The sequence below is a fragment of the Megascapheus bottae genome, chromosome 1, assembly GCF_031878675.1.
Source record: "Megascapheus bottae isolate mThoBot1 chromosome 1, mThoBot2.hap1, whole genome shotgun sequence".
In the NCBI taxonomy this organism is placed as follows: Eukaryota; Metazoa; Chordata; class Mammalia; order Rodentia; family Geomyidae; genus Megascapheus; species Megascapheus bottae.
The window spans coordinates 28,887,754-28,907,806 of record NC_143509.1 but is presented as its reverse complement, the minus strand read 5'-3'; the positions used below and the strand labels follow the sequence as shown (position 1 = coordinate 28,907,806).

The window sequence follows — 20,053 nt, the reverse complement described above, 5'->3', positions numbered from 1 at the left end:
GGCTGGAACCAGGCTTGGATCAGGCCCGCTGCCCACAGCGGGCACCCCACAAGACCCCATGCCAAGCCCAGACCCCCCAGCGGATGGGGTGGGGGACATGGGGGCGGGGAGGGGGCCCTGTGGAGGGGCTTCATGAAGGCGACAAATCTGAGAAGCAGTATCCTAGTTCTGTGACGTCATATATATATATCTGTATATATATATATATATAGATAGATAAGATAGATATCTGTATGTAGATAGATTTTCTTTGTGTCTGGGGTGGGGGTGTCCTCTCTGTCTGTCTCGGGTTTCTGTTCTTTTTGGTTTCAGGCGAGTCCGGCTGTGAAGGGGGCCGGGGTGGCGGTGGCCCCAGGACCCCTGGCGCTGTCATCTCCGCCGGCTCCCGCTACATTCAGGCGGCCCGAGCCATCAGGGCTGGTGGCCTCATCGTCCTCGTCGTCGTCGTCCTTAAAGTGCTTCTCCTGGCCGTTGCGCGGGGTGTCGGGGGCCCCGGGGGGTGCGGCGACCCCCGCGGTGGCGTCGGGCGGGGCTCGGACGCGGGGCTTGCGGCCCCGGCGCGAGGGCACCCCGTTGCAGCCGTCCTTCTTGAGGTGTCTGTGCAGGTGGTCGGAGCGCACGAACGTCTTGCAGCAGCTGTCGCACTGGTAGGGCCGCAGGCCCGTGTGCACGCGCATGTGGTTCTTCAGGTCGTAGTTGTGGGCGAAGGCCGCCCCGCACTGCTGGCACAGGTACGGCTTCTCGCCCGTGTGCTTCCTCATATGCACCTTCAGCTTGTCCTGCCTGCGGGCGGGCACGTGGGGCGGGGTGAGCAGAGGCCGGCCCAGCCCGATAACACCCCTCCACCGGCTCTGGGACTAGGGGAATCCAGCCCCGGGAGCCGCTCACCGCAGCCCCCCGGACGCCCAGGCTCCACCAGACCCCTCCATGGCCCCCCGGACCTTTGCACGTGCTGATGGATGGCCAAACTTCCTCCTCCCAGAGCCCTGTCACCAAACAGAGGCTGGAACGCCACCTCCCTCCAGCAGGCCTCCAGACCCATCCGTCACTGTGCTGCTCACTGCCTTTCTTCTGGTCTCAGACCAGGCCTCCATAGTACTTGATGCTTTCACTCACTGGCTGGCACTGCACCACCTGAGCCATGCCACCCTGTGTGGCCTTTCTCACAGACTCTCGTACCAATGGGGACAGTGTGCAACCAGCTCAGCCAGCCACCTGTGGGCCAGGTAGTCCTTGAGGCCCGTTGGCAGCTCCTGCGCCCTTGAAACGTGGCCAGGCTGCTGAGACCTGTGCTAGGGAAGGCAGGAGAGAAGCTGCAATGCCACGGCCTCGCCCAGCCTCACCCACATGCCTGTGGGTGCCTGTTAGGACCCCAACACTCTCACCAGCCCATCACTGAAGACGGGGTGGAGTCCTCCCGGAAATCGACAGGGCTGGGAGAGAGCCCAGTCCTCAGGAGTCCCGACTAGTCCCCGACTTGCTGACAAACTCCTGCTCATCCCGTAAGAGCCCACCTTGAGTGCCCCTCTGCCTTTCCCAGCCTGAAGTCCTGGTCCCTACAACCCCAGGCCTTTCCCAAGGCACCGTCTGGAGCTGACAGCCCCACTTCCTCTAATCCTTCCAGGCCTGGCCCTTCAGTCACCAAATCTCCACACTCCCTAAGTCCTGTGGCTCCGCAGGGCTGCGCTGACTGCCTGCTCCCGGGCTGCCCAGGCGCGAGGCCCACCCTTGAGTGCTCGCGCGCCTGCTCTGTTCCTACGGGTCCGACTAGCTCAGCACCCCCGGTCCCCGGCCTACAGAGCACAGCCTGTACACATTTCCCTAGCTGGGACAGAAGGCTCAGAGAGGGGAAGTGGCTTGCCTGGTGTTACACAGCGGGACCAGGGGCTGGGCACCGAGGCCGGGTGGGGGTGGAAGGCAGCCCTAGTTTCGTCACCCCGAGCCCCGGCCTGGGTAATTATAGCTTAGGCTGCACAGGCCCCACTTACTCAACATGCCGCCATGAGTCAGAGGGGCCCCTGGGCTGCGGGCCGGGGGGGGGGGGGGGGGCAGGCCCGGGGGGGGGGCAGGGACAAGGGGCTGGGGGCACAAGCAGGAAGCAGGTAGGTGTCTGGACAGCAGAGGCTTCTCTTTATAAAACTTCCCAATGCCTCAGTTTCCCTGACTGGGAGACAGATTGGCCAAGGATCAGTGGAGGTGCAAGAGCACACACCAATTCAGAGTGAAACCAAGGTGGGGCCCATGGTGGGGGCAGCTGTGACCCCAGGGCCAGGTCAGCCACCGGCTCAGGCCCATCACTCGCCCCCCCCCCCCCAAGCCCTGGCTCTTCCTGCAGATGGCAGCACCTGGGCCCTGGTGGGGGGGGGAGGGGTTGGGCCTTTCAGCCCCTCATCTCACAGCAGACTCCGCCCCAGCTAGTGCCCTTTGCCCCCACCTGGCACTCCCAGGCACTGGAGTTCAGGCCTCGCCCTCCTCTCCAACCCACTGGGGAGGGGTATGGCATGCTGGGGAGGGGGCAGCCTCAGGTTCCTGCTCTGTAGGGTGGGACCGGGAAGCTGGGACAATGGCTTCTTTCTTCAGCCTTGGTAGGCGTGGCCAGGGGAACCCCAGGGCAGCGGGCAGGGGGGTAGGGGGTGACGCTGAGTCACCCAGCCTGGCAGGGTCCCTGCCTGCCAGTGCCCACCCCCACACCCATGGGCCTGGCCCGCCCTGGGTCTACCCAGCCAAGCCAGCCACCTCTGGACTCCTGAGACTCAATCTCAAACTATCACGCACAGCCTGGCCTCGAACCCTTCCCACTGCAGGCCTTTTTGTTCCCATTGGCCAGCCCTCCCCTCCGCAGTCACGCTGCCTCAGGGCCTTTGCTCAGCCTACACTACCTTTCCTGGCTCCTCCCCACATCCAATCTCCAAGGAAATGTCAGAGGTCTCAGTCACTGCCCCAAGTCCTGGCCTGCTTCTGCCCCGTTCCTGGGGCTGGGACCTAGACCAGGGCCCAGTATATAGCAACTGCATAACACACGAGGAGAGTTTCCACTGCCAGAGCTCTCCTCCCTCTGCAAAGCTGTCCCTTCTCCCATAGCCCAACAGAACCTTCCATGCAGAGCCTCAGCAGAAGGAAGAGTGATTCCCGCCTGTGGGGTGCACACTGCGGCCACCTGGCCGCCGGCCACAACAATCCCTTGCTAGGCTCTCTTTCCCAAGGACAGGAAAACCATACCGGCCCTGACAGCCACTCACGAGGGCCAGGCCAGGCGCAGAAGGCCACCTGGCGCCCGCCCAGCGCCCGCCCAGCACCCGGCTGCCTGCTAGGCGCCCGGCTCACCTGGTGAAGCGGACCTTGCAGATGTTACACTCATAGGGCTTCTCGCCCGTGTGTGTGCGGATGTGCCGAGGCAGCTTGCCGGCGCCCTGGATCACCTTCTCGCAGATCGGGCACTTCTGGAAGGCCTTGGCGCGGATCTTCTTCTCCCCCTTCTGCGACCAAGCGGGGTACACGTCGCCCTCATGGGCGCCGCTGAAGTACTTCAGGTAGTAGTCCATGACGCCCTTGTCCTCGGCCCGCGACTCGTCGTCGCTGTCCCCGGCCGCCAGGGCCCCCGCACGGCCCACGGAGGACATCATCTGCTGCAGCAGAGTGCTGGCCGCCAGCCCGTCCACATCTGCCGTGTCCCCGTCCTCGCCCTCCGCCGTGGCCGACAGGAAACCCGGCGAGTCTCCTGGTTCAGGAGCCGCCGCCTCTGACAGGGAGGCCACCTCCTCCTCCCCAGCCCGGCCATAGTGGCCATTCTGCGTGGCAGCCGGCGGGGCCACTGGGGGTGGGAAGAGGCCGCCGGCCGAGGGGGCATCCTCGTCCCGCTCGGGCCACAGGCCATGGTTGCTGTCCCCCTCATCCCCATCCCCGGCTGGGGGCCGCTCTGCTGGGGGCCCTGGCCCGTAGAAGTCCAGGCCGTTGCAATCGCCCGCGGCCACAGCAGCCACGGCGGCTGCCACGGCCTCCTTGGTGGCGTCCAGGTCGTCGTCGGGAGCGCTGAAGGTGGACCACGGGAAGGCGCCCGCGGCGGCGGGGGGCAGGCTGTTCATGGGGTTGCTCTGGAAGAACTCCAGGTACTCCTTGGCGCGCAGGAGATTGCGCTGGTCAATCTGCTCCACCAGGTCCAGCTGCCCCGTGTCACTGGCCCCGTCGGCGGCCAGGATCTGGCGGTCCAGCAGGTCGGCGCACACGTGGCTCACGGCGGGGATCTCCAGCAGGCGCGCAGCGCTGAGGATGTCGCCCACGTTGGCCGTGCTGACCGTGAGCGTGGCGGTGTAGGCAAAGTCCATGAGGGCGGTGAGCGCGTCGGCGCTGACGAAGTCGATCTCGTACACGTTCTGCTGGTCCACCACGGCGCCCGACGTGAACAGCTTCTTGAAGTACTGGCTGCAGGCGGCCAGCACGGAGCGGTGCGTGGGGAACTCGCGGCCCTCCACCAGGATCACCACGTCGCACAGCAGGCCCTGCGTCCGCTGCTCATTCAGCCCGCTCAGGATGTCACTGCTGTGGTCGGGAAACGGGATCCCGATGGGGCCGTCCACGCCGCCGGCCATCTTCCGCGCCGAGACCTGCAGCCGGGAGAGGGGGCTCTCATGAGGATGGCTCTTGCACATCACCCCACCCGCTCCACTTGATGCACAGGAGAGGACACCCAAGCCCATCCTGGCTGCCCACTAAAGGGGCACGCGCAGTGCCAGCACACAGTAGGCCCATCCACACCCTCCTCAGCGCCCCTCCAGACAGCTCCCCACTGAGGACCAAGCAAAGCCTGGGGACACGCCTAGGGCCCTCTGACCTGGAAGCAGCCCTTGGAGGGAGAGGTCAGAGTCCCGGCAGGAAAAGGTGAGGCTGGCCAGAGATGGGCTGTGACCTGCGGGGGTCAAGGGCGTGTGGGTGTGGGCCGTGGGGCGGGCTGGAGCCCCCATGCCGGGCCTGGCCCTCGCAGGAGGCCAGGCCAAAGGCCCAGGCAGTCCCCCAAGTCCACAGCCTGCTTGGCATCCTGCACCTCAGCTGCTCCATGGGCAAAGCCTGGCACCCTGCGCTCTTTCTCCATCTGTCAGAAGGGCAGTGGTCTCTGCCCACCAAAGTGGGTCCCGCTCTCCCCCTATCCGTCTTTTCCGCAGTCCCTGGGGCTGACTCACCCGCCCACTCCAGCTTGTGCAACCCTCTGGCTGTGGTCCCCACCCTCCGCCCTCCCCAGGGAGCCAACCGCCCCTTACCACCCGACACACCCCAAACCCCCTTGCTCCTGACCCAGTACAACCAGCCCTCAGGACAGAGCCTGGGCTGGCAAGCCCTCAGCCTCCTCAGAAGCATGGGACCCTCCTGGCCCCACCGAGAAGCCTGGCTGCCTGGCGTCCTGGACTCGAGCCTCTCAGGCCCACAAGGGAGCCCAGCACTGGTCCAGCCGGACCCAAAGCCGCAGCCCATCTCCCTCCAGCCACTGGCCCTTGGAGTGGGGTCTCATGGCTGACACAGAGGCCTTTGTGTGGCCCAGGCCTCTCTCCTCTCATGGCCGCCCACCCTCTTGCCAGCTGCTCAGCTCTCTCAGCTCCGCCTCAGTGGGAAAGGGAGGCTCAGATGTGGCGACTAGGAGGGGGGGTTCTACGCCCTGGTGGGAGCTCCCACCCCCTACCACCATCTGCCGTCTGGCCCCAGCCCCACGGAGCATGTGGGCAGATGGGGCTCAGGGATCAGACAGGCCCTAGTCTCCTGCCCCAGCCCACCCACACCCCACCCCCTCTGGCCTGTCCTCCTTCAGGTGACCCAGGGTCCTTTGGTCTCCAGGGGCCTAGAGATCGAGACCCAAAATTGTCCAAGTGACTCAGCCCGCGCTGTGGCAGCTCCACCCCCTCTGCCAGTGCCACCCTGGCTCCCCACCAGGCTCCCAGCCCTGGGCTAGGGGCTGCTGTGGCCTGGAGGCCATGACTCCCCAGACATCACAAGAGCCTCTTGCCAAACAGCCAGACCTGGGGAGACACTGGCCAGGAAAGTCCCGTGAGGATCACAACCCCCACAGATGAGCAAACCCAGACCCAGAGAAGGCCAGCATCCCAGCAAGGACACCCAGGCAGGCGGGATGGACGGCAAGAGGCCCCCCATTCCCCAGAGCCACCTCCCACCCCCACAACTCCCCCCCTCCACCGTCGGACTGAACTGGATGTCTGGCCCAGCCTCTCTCCAGGAACAAGAGCCACCTGCCTGGCCCGCCCTGCACCACTGCCACCTGGGCCTCTCCCCAGGAGGAATGGCCAACAGTAGGGCAAGGGAGTTGGGTGGCTCCGAGCTGCTGGGGTGCTGGAGCCCCAGAAATATAAAGTACATGCGTGCCACAGACCCACTGTGGTCTACTTCTCACTGGGGAGCCTCTAACACCTAAGGGCCCTGCCTAGCACACGGCCTAGGAAGTCCCCATACATGGCCCTAAGTGGTGACCTGTCTTCCTCCTCGGGGAAGGCCCCTCAGAGCAGGCCCCAGTCCTGGCATTCCCAACTCCTGCATGCTCTCCATTTTCATGGTTGCTCTGGCAGGCCGGTCCCCGAATGGAAGAGGGGGCCTGTTCCTTGGGCCCCCGTTACACACAGTAGGGCTGCAACAACCAGCCGGACAACCCGAGGCTCCAGCTCAGGCCCGATCCACCCACCTGGAGGCAGGCACATACAGCAGTGGAGACATGTCACGCACAGTCCCCACCCAGGCTAGGGTCCCTTTTCCAAAGGCCAGAGCCCCGTCCTCACTCTACAGCTTCTAGAAATCACGACTGCTTTCACTTCATCCTCACGGCACTGACTCAGAGAGGGAGCAACACCCAGCCAAGGTCACACTGGACCGGCCAGGTGCAGCCCACCAGGCCCTCCCCCCCTTTCCCAGCTGATAGGGGCCTGCCGTAAGGTGGGGAGAGGCATGCCATCCAGGAAGGTAGTTGGTGATCCCCACGCAGCACCCAGCAAGCCGATCCAAGGCTGGAGAGGGGCGAGGGCCTCCCCAGTCACCTCCTACCTTCTGCCACGAGGGGGCCCCGAGGGTGGGCCGGCCCCGTCCCACAGCTGTGCTCCCTCAGTGATCCTGAGCAGGAGCCAAACCTCTGGGGCCTCAGTCACCTGGGGGGAGAGGGGTCAGGTGGTGGAAAGAGGGCGTGCTCTGGGTCTCACTCCCTGCTCATCAGGCTTTCCCTGAGGACCTACTGTGCACCCCAGCCAGAGGCCCAGCCAGGCAGATGGAGAAATGTCCATCAGGGAACTAGGCCCGCTACCCCTGGCACCTACATGCCAAGAAGCTGTCAGAAGCAACAAGGTGGTAAAGGCTGTCCCAGAGAGGGTGGGTGGCTAGCCCAAGGTCACACAGCCAAGCCTGGTTCACAGGTGCAGCTGCCAGGCCCCTGCCTGTGTTGCAAGATTGGTCCCGACTGGCTACCCCGCCCTGACTTGGTGCCAATTCTGCCTGGCCCCGTCCCCGGCCCGGGTTTAATGGGACAGGAATGCAGTGTCCCACTCCAAGGCCACCAGGGGCCCTGCCAGTCTGCCCCCTGCCCACCTCCCTCCTAGGTGACAGGCCTCCCTCGGCCAGGCAGGAGCATTCAGGCCTCGGCCATTTTACATGTCCATTTATTGCCCTAAATGGGGAGGGGCTTCCTGCCCAGGCCTTAAAGGGCCAGAGGCAGGAAGGCAGCTGGCCCAGTGGGAAGTGTGCATGTGTGTGGGGGTGGGGACAAGGCGGCCTGGGGATTCCATCTTACCCCCAAGTCCAGGGTGGAGCCAAGGCCCACCCTGTTCCCACGCTCTGAGCATAGTCAGGGCCAGGAAGCCCAGACCCGAGGCTCAGGCTGGGCTCCAAGAGGAAGCTGGAGCCCTCCAGGAGGGCAAGGAGTGAGCTTCCTGTTCCTGGGGGAAAGCAAGGCCCAGCTCGGCAACCTCCAGTGCCGCTGCACCTGCCATCCAAGGTGCCCACCACAGGCCCACCACAGGACCTCAGAGAGGCCACCTGCCATGCCACCTTCCCAGCCTGAGCAGGGGGAGGGCTCACCCTGCCGGCCCCCTGGACGAAGGGCCCAGGAGCCACGCAGCTCCAGCCCGTAGGATCTAGCCCTGTCGGGAGGGACCAGGCCTGTTTTCCAGTCAAACCAGAAAGACGTGGGTGGGGACGCCTCCACCAAGTGGCCACCCCAGCCTGCTGGGGGGACAGATGGAAGGGCCGGTCTTCTGGCCACACTCCTCACCCGTGCCAGGTTCTGAGCAGGGCACCTGCACTGTGGAGCTCTGAGTCGAGTCGGGCCCTTCACGGCTAGGGCCGCTCCCCAAGCCCGGTCTCCCTCACACAGGGACTTTCTCCTCCCCCCTCTTCCCCCCCCCCCCCCGCCCCCAGCTCAGTTAAGATAGGGCCTGGAATCATGACCCGTTCTGCAGACAGAAAACAGGCTCAGAGAAGGGAAGCAACCTGCCCAGAGTCACAGAGCAGAGCTGGAATTTGAACACAGGCCATCTGACTGACTAGTCCAGCCTAACTAGTCTTCCCAGAATGCCTTTCCCCTCCCCCAATGCAGCCCCAGGGCCCAGCAGTGGATGGAATCCCCCACCCAGAGGCCATGGGGCTGAGTGGGCTTCTCATGGATCCTCAGAGCTGTCCCAGAGAAGGGACAGGGAGGTCACACAGGGGCCTGGGGCAGGGCTGGAGTCCAGGGTGCTGGCCCTGGCCCTTGGATCCCCAGGTCGGGTGTGCAAAAGGGACTCATGCCAGGCTCTGACCCAGCCCGGTAGTCACCAACTAGAGTTCCAGGGCCTTGAATGCCACTGAGATTGAAGGCAATCTCCCAAATTAATCATGGGGAACTGAGGCACGTAAGATCAGGCCCCGGTGCCCAGAGCTGCTGCAGTGTAGCTTAGATCTCCCAGGAGCTGGGTCAGGAAGGGGGTGAGAGGTGTCTCAGGTGGCTGGAGAAGCACATCCACGCCCAGAAGATCCCGGGGTGCCCTGGGCTGGCTGTGCCCGTCCTCCACAGGGGAGGCAAGGACGGCTCCCAGGAGGACCTCCACTGTCTGGACAAGACTGGGGGGCTGGGAGTTGTCCAAGGTCACAGCACGAGAACTATATTCCAAAGATGACTGATCCCGTCCTTCTGCCAGCTCTACTTCAGAGGGGTAACCCTGAGTCCTGGCTCTGGGAGGTGACCTCTGTCCCTGTCTGCCTAGACGGAGGGGCAGGATGGTAGGATATGGCTTGGCAGGGGTGGTACAGAGTTCCATCCGCGCACCGAGTATCAACTACGCCAGCCTGGGAGTAGGGAGAACTGGGGCTCATGCTGTGTGACCTTGGAGCCTTGCTGGCCCTCTCTGAGCTCAATGTCATCTTTGGGTAGAGTCACAAGGAGGCTCGGCTCAGGTGCCTACAAGACAGGACTCTCCTTCCTGGAAGACACAGGTGGGCAGACACCCCTGAGCCAAGACTTCAGGGGACTTTGGAGTGACTCTACACCGGGAAGCAGGACCACCAGGTCAGACCCAGCTGCAGCTGGGTGACCTTGGGCTGCTTTCCCGCTTCCCCTGCCTCCCTGGCCCTACCCAGACCCAGCTCTGAGGTTTACAGGGCTCACGTGGGACCTCCCCCACGGGCCTCATCCTCCAGTTGACAAGGACTGCCACCAGGTGGACCCAGCTATGGGTCAGACAGCCTCAAGGAAAAGAACAGAACAAGCCCGAAAGCCACACCAAGGACGCAGGACTGCCTCAGAAACTGACCACCCCCTCCCCCTCGCTCCCTTCTCGGGCTGCTCTGGCCCAGCCTCAGTCTCCCCCATGGAGCAAAGGGGCTCCTGCATCGCCTGCTGGGCCTACTGCTCACTAGGTGGTGAGGTGTGCGGGGCCCCAGCGGGCCGGGCCAGGTGCTGACTGGCCACGCTGCAGCCAATCAGAACGGAATAATAAATACCCCCCCAAAGTGACCCACGAATTAAAATTTCAGTGTCCTCGTTGGCTCTTCTTTCCTGCATGAGGCCTGGCTTTTCCAGCGGCGGCTGCCGTTTCCCCCCTCCCCCAGGCGCCCCGTCGCCACAGCGATGCCTGGCGGTAAACAGAGCCCCGAGCCCAGCAGAGAGGTGCCAGGCCCGGCCAGGCCCAGTGTGCTGCAAGGCCCCAGGGGGAGGGGGGGAGGCAGCCCTGGGGGGGGGGGGGTAATGTCCCCAGCCTGGAGCTGAGCGCAGGCAGCCAGCGGCGACCAAGTCTGGCCTGGGCCCCGGCCTGCCAATAGGAAGTGAGGGGCTGGTGGCGGAGAGGCCCCCCCAAGGGTGGGAGCGGCCACTCCGGGTGACGCCCTGGCCCGGGGTGGAGGGGCCGACACGGAGCACGGGCGCCCTTTCTGTGAGGCAGCTGGCAGGGGGGAGCGGGCCCGCCACCCATGGGTGAGCCAGGTGGGCCGGCCGGGGGGAAGGGGCATCCACGCCTCTCTCACTTCCGCCCGCAGGCTGGGGGGCAGAGGGGCCGCCCGCCCCGGGGCTGCCGGCCACTCCGGCAACTCCAGGCTGTGTTGGGCCGACACTATCTACCCCCGGGGAAGCGGGAGCCCCCGGGGCGCTGGGCTGGGGGGAGGGGGCGCGGACACCGGCCCGGGCGCCCGGCGCAGCCCCCGGCCAGGTCCCACCCCGCGGCCGGGGCAGGGACGGGGGAGGGCGGCCGCCCCCCCCCGCCTCCCGCGCGCCCCGGCCGCACTGCTCGCACGTGGTGGCGGCGTCAGGAGAAGCGGGGGGGGGGGGGTCCGGCCCGAGGAGACGGGGTCACGCGCTCGGGGGCGCGGGCCTCCCCGGAACCCGGACCGCGCGGACAGGACGAGGGGGGCCAGGCCGGGGACAGGAAGCGGCCGTCCCCGCGGCCCGCACCCCGCCCCGAGCCCCGAGCCCCGGCCGCCGCGCGGGTCCTACCTCCTTCCCGGGCAGCGCGAGGGGCCCGGCCCCGGCGGCGGCGGCGGCGGCGGCTGCGGCTAGCTGGCTGGCGGCTCCGAGGCCGGGAGGCGGCAGTGAGCCCGGCCCCGCGCCACCCCCCGCCGCCGGCGGCCAATCCCCACCCGGGCTGGGGGGAGGGCGATGCAAATTACCCCGGATCTGGGTCCGCCCGCCCGCCCGCCGCCGCCGCCGCCGCCGCCGCCTCCCCCGCGCCCGGACCGACCCGCGCCAGGCCGCGCATCCCCGGGCTCGCTTGCGCCGCGCGGCCGCGGGGCCCGCCGCCCTCCCCGGGGAGCGCCCTCTCGGAGGGGGGACCCCCTCCCCCGAGGCGGGGGGCCGGGGGCGGGGGGTCGGGGACAGTTACACAACAGTCGGGAGGGGCCCGGGCGGGGAGGGGGAGGCCCGCGGCCGCGCAGCCGGAAGCCGGGACCGCCACCGGCCCCCGGCGAGGGAGCCGCGCAGGCCCCGCCCCCGAGCCGCACCGCGCCGCGCCGTCGCGCGCGCCCATTGGCAAGCCGGCCCGCCCCTCCTCTCGGGCCGCGGCGGGCTGCCGGCGCGGAGCATTCTGGGGCTTGTGGTGCGCGTCCGCGACCAACCCGCGGCCGAGGGGACGGCGGAACTACAGCACCCAGAGTGCCGCGCGGCCGCGACCGCCCACCCGGACACCCCACCCCTTCCCCCTCCTTTGCAAAGCCCCCCTCCCTGTTTTTTCAGCCCCCTCCCCCCCATCCCCCATGGAGCTCCATACTGGCCAACTCCAACGTATGCACGCAACACCGAATAGGCCCCCCGGGGGGCGAGGGCGCCCCCGTACCCGGCTGCAAACTTAGCGCGCGACGCGCCCCCCTAGGTCCCCACGCCGGGTCTCCCCCACCCTCGAAGCAGCCCCGCTTCCCCTCCCCCCGCTCTTCGCGCGCCCGGGAGCCCCGAAAAGCCCGGGTGCTGGGGCGATGAGGGAATAGGGGGGTGCTGGCGCGCGAGCCCATGCACTTCGCCCCCGATCCCCGCTTCCCGGGCGGCGCCCCCCCCACACTCCGTGCTCTCGGGCTCGGGACGGGAGGGAGGTCGCCTCCAGCCTCCGGGTAGGGCTGCCAAGCACCCGGTCCTCGGAAACTTGAGGGGAAACGTCCCCGGATTTCCCCCTGGGCCGCGAGCGCAGTGTGGGCGCAGCGTCCCCCGGGGGGCCCCGTCCCCGCCCTGCAACCCCGGTGCCCCCCCCCCGAGGGGCCGGGGGAGGAGGTTGGGGGGGAACCGCACCGGGCGCTGGACTTACCTCGCGGGGCCGGGGCCGGGGCCGGGGCCGGGGCCGGGCCGGGGCGCGCGGGGCCGGGGCCGGGGCCCGGAGTCGGGGCTAGGCGCCGTCGGCCGCTCGTCCGCCCGCGGGGTCGGCGGCGCTCGCGCTGCCCGGGCTGGCGGTGCCCGCGTCGCGCCTGGCTCGGGCGGCGGCGGCGGCGGCGGCGTCACGGCCCCTACAGTCACCGTACTGTACCGCCAAGGCCCCGTATGATGCTCGCGACTCCCTTCCTGGTTTCTCCGAGGGCAAGAGGGGTCCTCCCTTGTCTTAAAGGTGCCGCAGCCCCGGCCCCCCCGCCGGCCCGCCCCCCCACCCGGCCTCCGCGGCCAGAACAGGCTCGGCAGGTCCGCTCTTGCCACGTCCCTGCCCTCCCGTGGGGCTGCGCCCGCTGCGCCGGGGAGACCGGGCTGTTATTAGGTTTGGGGGCGAGTGGAGGGGGGGTCCAGCCCGCCCCGGCGCCCCCCCCCCGCCCCGGCCCCCCGCCTCTGACCTCTCCGCCCCGCCGCGCGGCGCCGTGCCAGCTTGCCAGCTTATCTGGCCCCAGAGCTCTCCGGGGCGCGGGGGGGAGCGGGCCCCCCGGGCGCAGGGGGGGTGGGGGCCTCCAGATAAACAGGCCCCCAAGCCTCTGCGCAGGGCGGGGTGCGGGGGGGTTCGCGGGCCGTGCCCCCGACGCCTGGGGCGTGGCAGGATGGCAGCGGGGGTGGGGAGCGCGCCGTGCGCACTGCGAGGACCGACGCGGGCGTGGGTCGTGCTGTCCAAGTGGCCGGGGGGGTGGGTTGAGTGGGTGGGGGTGTGATCGCATGGGGGACCCCCCTTCCCTCTTCACACGCACACGCACCCCGAGGGCGGGCGGAGGGGGCTCCCCGGGGAGGAGGGGTGTGGGGGGACCGGCTTTGCAGGGGACGGCGCGGGTGCGCCCGGCGCTGGGTCCCCTCCGTGGAGAGCCAACCTGCCCTCCCGCGATTATATAAAGGAGTCGCCTCCACCCGCCGCTGCCAGGGGCGTAGCGCGGGGAAGGGGTTGGCGACGGGAGGGCGGACGGGTGGGGTGGGCGGTTGTTTTTTTCCCTGGCTTCCCAAGTTCCCCACCCACCCATCCAGCTGCTGGGGCGGGGTGGGGGCTTGCAGGGCGGGACCCCGGGGACCCGGCACCCAGATTTCCTGGGGTCCTACAAGCTGCCACTTTTATTAATTTTTTTTCTCCTCTCCCGCACAAATCTGCGTGGCTCGAGCGAGACGTGGGAAGTGGGGAGTGGGAAGGATGGGGTTCAGCCCAACTCTTTTCTTTCTTTTTTTTTTCTCTCTCTCTCGGTCTCCCCCCACCCCTCCCTTGTCCACTTCTCTCCTACTTCCTCCCCGGTCGTGGGAGAGGTCTGGCGGGGGAGACGGAGGGAGGGAACGACGTGACCCAAGCCAGGCCTGCACTTAGTAGGCGCCGGGGGGAAAAGCCAGGCTTGGGTGCGATCAACAAGACAGCATGGAGGAGGGAGAGTGGAGAGGGTGGGGGGCGGGGGAGAGACGGCGATCTGGACCTCAGTTTCCCCTTCTGTCTCCGGTGGGGTGGAGAAGTCAGGCTCTCCAGGGTCGTTGCCTGGGTGCGGCGGCCGGCGGTTCCCCGGGGTCTGTCTGTCTGTCTGTCTGTCTGTCTGTCTGCAGGCTAAGGCGCGTTCCCAGGTAGAATGATTCGCCCTGATCGACGGTGACCGCCGACGTCCCCACCTTACAGGCTGAAAACAAAACCAAACCCAACAGGAGCTCTGGAGCCCCAGAATGGCCCAGGTCGTCGCCTTGACTTCAAGGCACCCCCTCCCCACCCAACCCCAAACACCCACTTTTACTGCCTCCGCCCCCTCCCCCCACACACCGGGCAATATCTTCGGTGGGCCTTTCAACACCCAAACGGGGTGGATCGACGGATAATGAAAAGGGCTGGCTTTCCAAAGGAAACCCAGGAAGCCCCCAGAGGGGAAAGAGGCAGCCCCGGACTTGCCGAGAAAGAAACGAACGCAGCTGCTGGGAAGGGACCGGGGAGGGGCCAGGTGGATCCCGGCGGTGGTGGAACCCGGGGTCTTGGCTCTAAGCACCCCGGGTGGAAGCCCCCCCATCCTTTAACCAACCCGCAGGCCGTGAGCGGACGCGCGGCGCAGGGACCCCCGGCTGGGCGCAGGGCGCAGGGCGCGCTCCTCTTCCTTCCACAGCCCAAGCCCCCGCCCGTCCCACCAGAGCTGCGGGACTCGGTTTCCCTCAGAGCCGCTTCCCCACTCAATACCCTCCCATCTACAAGGTCCTGGAAAGTCCTAGAGAAAAGTGGTCGGCGGTGGTGGCTGGGGGTGGGGGTCCTCTAATCCTCATCTCAGGGAGAATAAAATCCAGAGAGCTCCAGGCACAGGCTAAGGGCGTCCACTCCTGCCATTTCTGCTCCCTGCTCAGGGATGGCTCACCCCCGGACACCAGGCTTGGCCATCGTCCTACTTACTGGCATCCTCCTCCTCTCCCCAAAAAGAAATCTTGGGAGAGTGAGGCCGGAGACTCAATTCATGCAGACCTTTCCTCTAACAAATAAACAACAATAATGATGTTGGTATTTTTTTTTTAATATAGGTAGATGCTAATTAAAAATAAAGAGCCTCTGTGAAGTAGCCTAGCTACTTTAGGAGACTGAGGTTCCAAGCTAATCATGGCAGGAAAGTCCTCAGGACTCTTATCTCCCAAATATCCACCCAAAAAGCTGCAAGTGAAACATTGACCCAAGTGGTAAAGCACCATCCTCGAAAAAGCTCAGCCACAGTGTCCAGGCCTTCAGTTCAAGCGCACACACGCACACACACACACACACACACACACACACACACACACACACACAGGGGAAAGGTTTAGTTATTCCTTACCATGTGACACTGGGCAAGTAATTTAACCAATCTAGTCCTAGAATCCATTGAAGAGAAGATAAATTGAAGAGATTTGTTGGGGTTAGCCACAAAGGTGAAAACAAGACCCTGCATGTCACATACTCAACCACACAGGAAAATACCCAATAACTGATACATTGTGATTATCATAATTATTACTATTGCCAAGCTACTTCCCCCAATATTGGCTTTGGACATTATGCCTATATTAGAGCTTGAAGTCAGAGTCTTATACTCCTGCTTGACTTTGTGGTTCAAGGCTGGTGTTCTACCTTTGAGCCACACTTCCACTGCTGGCTTTTTTGGTGGCTAATTAAAGAATCTCATGGACTTTCCTACCTGAGCTGGTTTTAGAACATGATCCTCAGATCACAGCCACCTGCGTAGCTAGGATTAAGGATGTGAGCCACCAGCTCCCAGCTTCTTTGGTTCTTTTAAATTTTGTATCACACATGTTTCACTAGTAATACCATATGTTCAAAATAATATTGCTTGTGTGTCTTCAAAGAAACCCTCAGAAAATCGAGGAGGGGCTGAGAGTTTGGCCTAGTGGTAGAGTGCTTGCCTAGCATTCACAAAGACACCAGTTCTCTTCCTGGGTACCACATACATACAAAAAGCTGGAAGTTGTTGGGTGCAGTGGCTCATGCCAGTAATCCTAACTATTCAGGAGGCTAAGATAAGAGGATCACAATTCAAAGCCAGACCAACACTACAGGCTGTGGCTCAAGGGCAGGGTGGTAGCCTTGAGCTGAAGAGCTCAGGGACAGCTCCCAGGCTCAGAGTTCAAGTCCCATACCCCCCCCAAAAAAAGCTGAAAGTTGGGGTCAGGACCATAGCCTAGTGGGAGAGTGCTCGCCTAGCATACACGAAGCCCTGGGTTCAATGCCTTGGTACCACATACTCAGAAAAAGCCAGAAGTGGCACTGTCGCTCAAGTGGCAGAGTGCTAGCCTTGAGCAAAACTGTCCAAGGAAGTACCCAGACTCTGAGTTCAAGCCCCAGTACTGGCAAAAAGGGGGACTGGAAGTGTGGCCTAGTGGGAGAATGCTTGCCTAGCATGCATGAAGACCGGGGTTCCATTCCTCGGTACCACATACATAGAAAAAAGCTGAAAGTGGTGCTGTGGCTCAAGTGGCAGACCACTGGCCTTGAAATAGAGCCCAAGGACAGTGCTCAGGCCCTGAGTTCAATCCTCAGTACTGACACAAAAAAGAAAGAAAGAGAAAATTGGGGAGAAAAACCCATGGGAGAACATACTTGCAATTTACATCTGACAAGGGTTTAATATCTTAACTATACAAAGAACACTTAAGCTCAACAGTAAAAAGTGTAGGGGGCCAGGAACTTGGCCTAGTGGTTAAAGTGCTTGCCTAGCAAGCACGAAGACCCGGGTTCGATTCCTTGGTACCACATATATAGAAAAAGCTGGAAATGGTGCTGAGGCTCAAGTGGTAGAGCTCTAGCCTTGAGAAAGCCCAAGGACAGTGCTCAGGCCCTGAGCTCAAGCCCAGGACTGGCAAAAAAAAAGAAAAAAAGAAAAAGTGTAACAGTAGAAGTATAAATGTGGGTAAAAGTTTTTTCCAGGGTAGGGGTGGAGGAAGCAGTATTAGGGTTTGAACTCAGGACCTAGAGCAAGCTAGGCAAGCAATCTGCCACTTAAAACATGCTTCTAGCTCTGGATAAACAAGACCTGGGTTCATTTCCTCAGTACCATATACATAGAAAAGCCGGAAGTGGTGCTGTGGCTCAAGTGGTAGAGCTCTAGCCTTGAGAAAGCCCAAGGGCACTGCTCAGGCCCTGAGTTCAAGCCCCAGGACTGGCAAAAAAAAAAATTCACTAGACTTGTATTGAGAACTTTATTCAACTCATCAAATGGTGAGGGAATAGTTCACTGAAGGAAAGGAGCAGTGGCCTACCATCCCAGCTACTTGGAAGGCAGAGATCTGGAAGATTGGGGTTCGAGGCCACCTAGAGCAAAAAGCTAGTAAAACCTCATCTCAATCAATAGTTGGGTATGGTGCTGTGTACCTCACATCCCAATTACTGGGAAAACATACATATGAGGATCACAGGGTCTCAGAGTTTGGCCTAGTGGTGGAGTGCTTGCCTAGCATGCACGAAAACCCAGCCAGGTTTGATTCCTTAGTTCCACATACACCACAGAAAAAGCTGGAAGTCCTGCTATGGCTCAAGTGGTAGAACTCTAGATTTGAGAAAGCCCGAGGACAGTGCCCAGGCCCTGAGTTCAAGCCCCAGGACTGGCAATAATAATAATGATAATAATAATAATAATATGACAGTTTCTGCAAGGCGCTGTTGGCTCCTGCCCATAATCCTAGCTACTCAGGAGGCTGAGATGTGAGGACTGTTGTTGGAAGCCAGCCGGGGGAAGGAAAATCTGTGACTCTTATGTCCAATAAACTACTCAGAGAAAGCCAGAAGTAGTGCTGTGGTTCAAGCAGTAGAATGCTAGCCTTCACCACAAAGAGCTCAGGACATTGTCTAGGCGCAAAGTTCAAGCCCTAGGACTTTTTTTTTTTAAATAAAGGTAACAAAAAGGAAGCTGGCATTATGGTTCAAGTGGTAGAATGCTTGCCTGGTAAATGCAAGGAACTGAGTTCAAACCCAGTACTGTGCAGATAAAAAGGAAAATTGAAGAACCATGCACAGACAGGCAAGAAGGTAATGCTAGAATCAATGGGAAAAGGAAAGAGTATCCAGGGACTTGGTGGTGAACACCTGTCATCCTAGTTACTCAGGTGACTGAGATCTAAGGATCATAGTTCAAAGCCAGGGCAGGAAAGACCATGAGTCTTTCATCTCCAATGAACCACCAGAAAACCGGAAGTGGAGCTGTGGTTCAACAATGGTAGAGCACTAGCCTTGAGCCTAAGAGCTCAGAGACATCATCCAGTGCCCAAGCTTAAGACCCATGACCAGGAAAAAGAAAAAAAAAAAAAAAAGGCAAGCAAAGCATGAGCATAATTAGATAATTAGTGAAGTTTTTTGTTTCCTGCACAAAAATCATAAACCATTATTCTCAGTTGGCTCCAACTTAAGGAGTGAGGAAAAAGCCCCCAGCTGAGATGTGATATCTCACAGCACGAGCTTGGCCTTGGGGGCCTTTGGGTTTTGTTTTTAAATGGTCACTAGGGAGGTGGTTTCAGGAGGGAGATGAAGCCTTGGACCTGAATGAGAACTCAGGGGAAAGCTCTGGATGGCTGTCCAGGTAAGATGACCCAGACTAGGGCCAAGGCCCTGAGGGGGGTGAGGGGGGGTCTCAGCTTCCTGCCCCGAGGGGGGTCTCCACTTCCGACTGGAGAAGCAGCTGGATGAACAGCAGTGTCACAGCTGGGGGAATAGGGCACCCAGCCCTGGTTTGGCAGTGGTGGAAGGTGCCTTGTGGGCCCTCTTGCTGCTTTTTTCTTTCCTTGTTTTTTTTTTTTTTTTTGCCAGCTCTGTGTCTTGAACTCAGGGTCTGGGCGCTGTCCTTTGGACTTTTCAAGGCTAACACTCTACCACTTGAGCCACAGCACCACTTCCAGCTTTTTCTGTGTCTGTGGTACTGAGGAATGCTAGCTAGACATGCTTCATACTAGTAGGCAAGCACTCTACCACTAGGCCTCACTCTCCGCCCCCTTCTTTTCTTTTTAATTGGCAGTCCTGGGAGTTGAACACAGGGCCTGACCATAGTCTCTGAACTCTTTTGCTCCAGGCTAGCACTCTACTACTTAAGCCACAGCTTCGATTTTGATTTTTTGATGGTTAATTGGAGGTAGGAGTCTCCTGGACAATCCAGACGCTGGGTGGCTCACGCCTGTCTTTCCAGCTACTCAGGAGGCTGAGATCTGACGATTACAGTTCAATGGCAGTGTGGGCAAGGAAATCGTGTGGGTTAAAGCAACACAGTGCTAGCCTTAAGCCAAAGAGCTTAGGGACAGGGGCTAAGTCCTGAGTTAAAGCCCCATGACTAACTACAACAACAACAAATCTCATGGACTTTCTGGCCTAGGCTGACTTTGAACCATGATCCTTAGATCTCTGCCTCCTTAGTAGCTGGGATTACAGGAATGAGCCACCAGGGACCAGTTTCATCCTCCCTCCCCTCCCTTCCTCCCTTCCTTCCTTCTACCATGTACATACCATATTATTATTATTACCAGTCCTGGGGCTTGAACCCAGAGCCTGGGCACTATCCTTGGACACTTTCTGCTCAAGGCTATCGCTCTGCTACTTGAGCCACAGCAACACTTTTGGCTTTTTCAGTGTAAGTGGTACCAAGGAATTGAACCCAAGATGTCATGAGTGCTAGGCCAGCACTCTACCACTAAGCTACAGGCCCAGCACTACCAATTTCTTTTTTTTTTTTAACCAAGGAATTGAACCCAGGTCTTTGTGCATGCTAGGCCAGCACTCTACCACCAGACCAAACTCCTGGCCCATACCAATGTTTTTTTTTTTTAAGTTTAGTTCCGTGGCCTTGAACTTGGCCTTGGCCTTTCAAGCATGGGGACTACAGGCTTGCAGCACCATGGCTAGCCATCATTCATTGTTATTGTTATTGCTTTTTTTAAGTGTGTGTGTGTGTGTGTGTGTGTGTGTGCGTGCCAGTCCTGGGGTTTGAACTCAATGCCTGGTCACACTGTCCCTGGGTTTTTATGTTCAAGGGAAGCAATCTACCACTTGAGCCCCACTTTTGCCTTTTCTGGAAGTTAAAGAGATCAGACTCTCACAGCCTTTCTTGTCCGACCTGTCTTGGAACCATGATCCTCAGATCTCAGCCTCCTCAGTGGCTAGGATTATAAGTATGAACCACCAGCACAGGGCTAACATTTGTTTTGTGAAACAGGCAGTGGAAAGGTGACAACAGTCCAGTGTTTCTGGGTTGA

The 20,053-nt window shown here is 61.7% G+C and overlaps 1 protein-coding gene across 4 annotated transcripts; it reads right to left on the bottom strand.

Moving 5' to 3' along the window:
• Positions 1-308: 308 nt before the first annotated feature.
• On the bottom strand, positions 309-12,284 carry Zbtb7a (zinc finger and BTB domain containing 7A). Of its 4 annotated transcripts, none has more exons than XM_090340945.1 (3): positions 12,234-12,284; positions 3,325-4,601; positions 309-783 (listed from the first exon to the last, which is right to left on the bottom strand). In XM_090340945.1, the coding sequence occupies exons 2-3, from the start codon at positions 4,584-4,586 to the stop codon at positions 309-311; spliced, it is 1,737 nt and encodes a 578-aa protein (XP_090197071.1). In that variant the 5' UTR covers positions 4,587-4,601; positions 12,234-12,284. The 4 variants fall into 4 exon arrangements, with proteins under 4 accessions (XP_090197071.1, XP_090197043.1, XP_090197063.1 ...); XM_090340917.1 differs by lacking the exon at positions 12,234-12,284 and adding an exon at positions 10,940-11,035; XM_090340937.1 differs by lacking the exon at positions 12,234-12,284 and adding an exon at positions 4,829-5,250.
• Between the last annotated feature and the right edge of the window lie 7,769 nt (positions 12,285-20,053).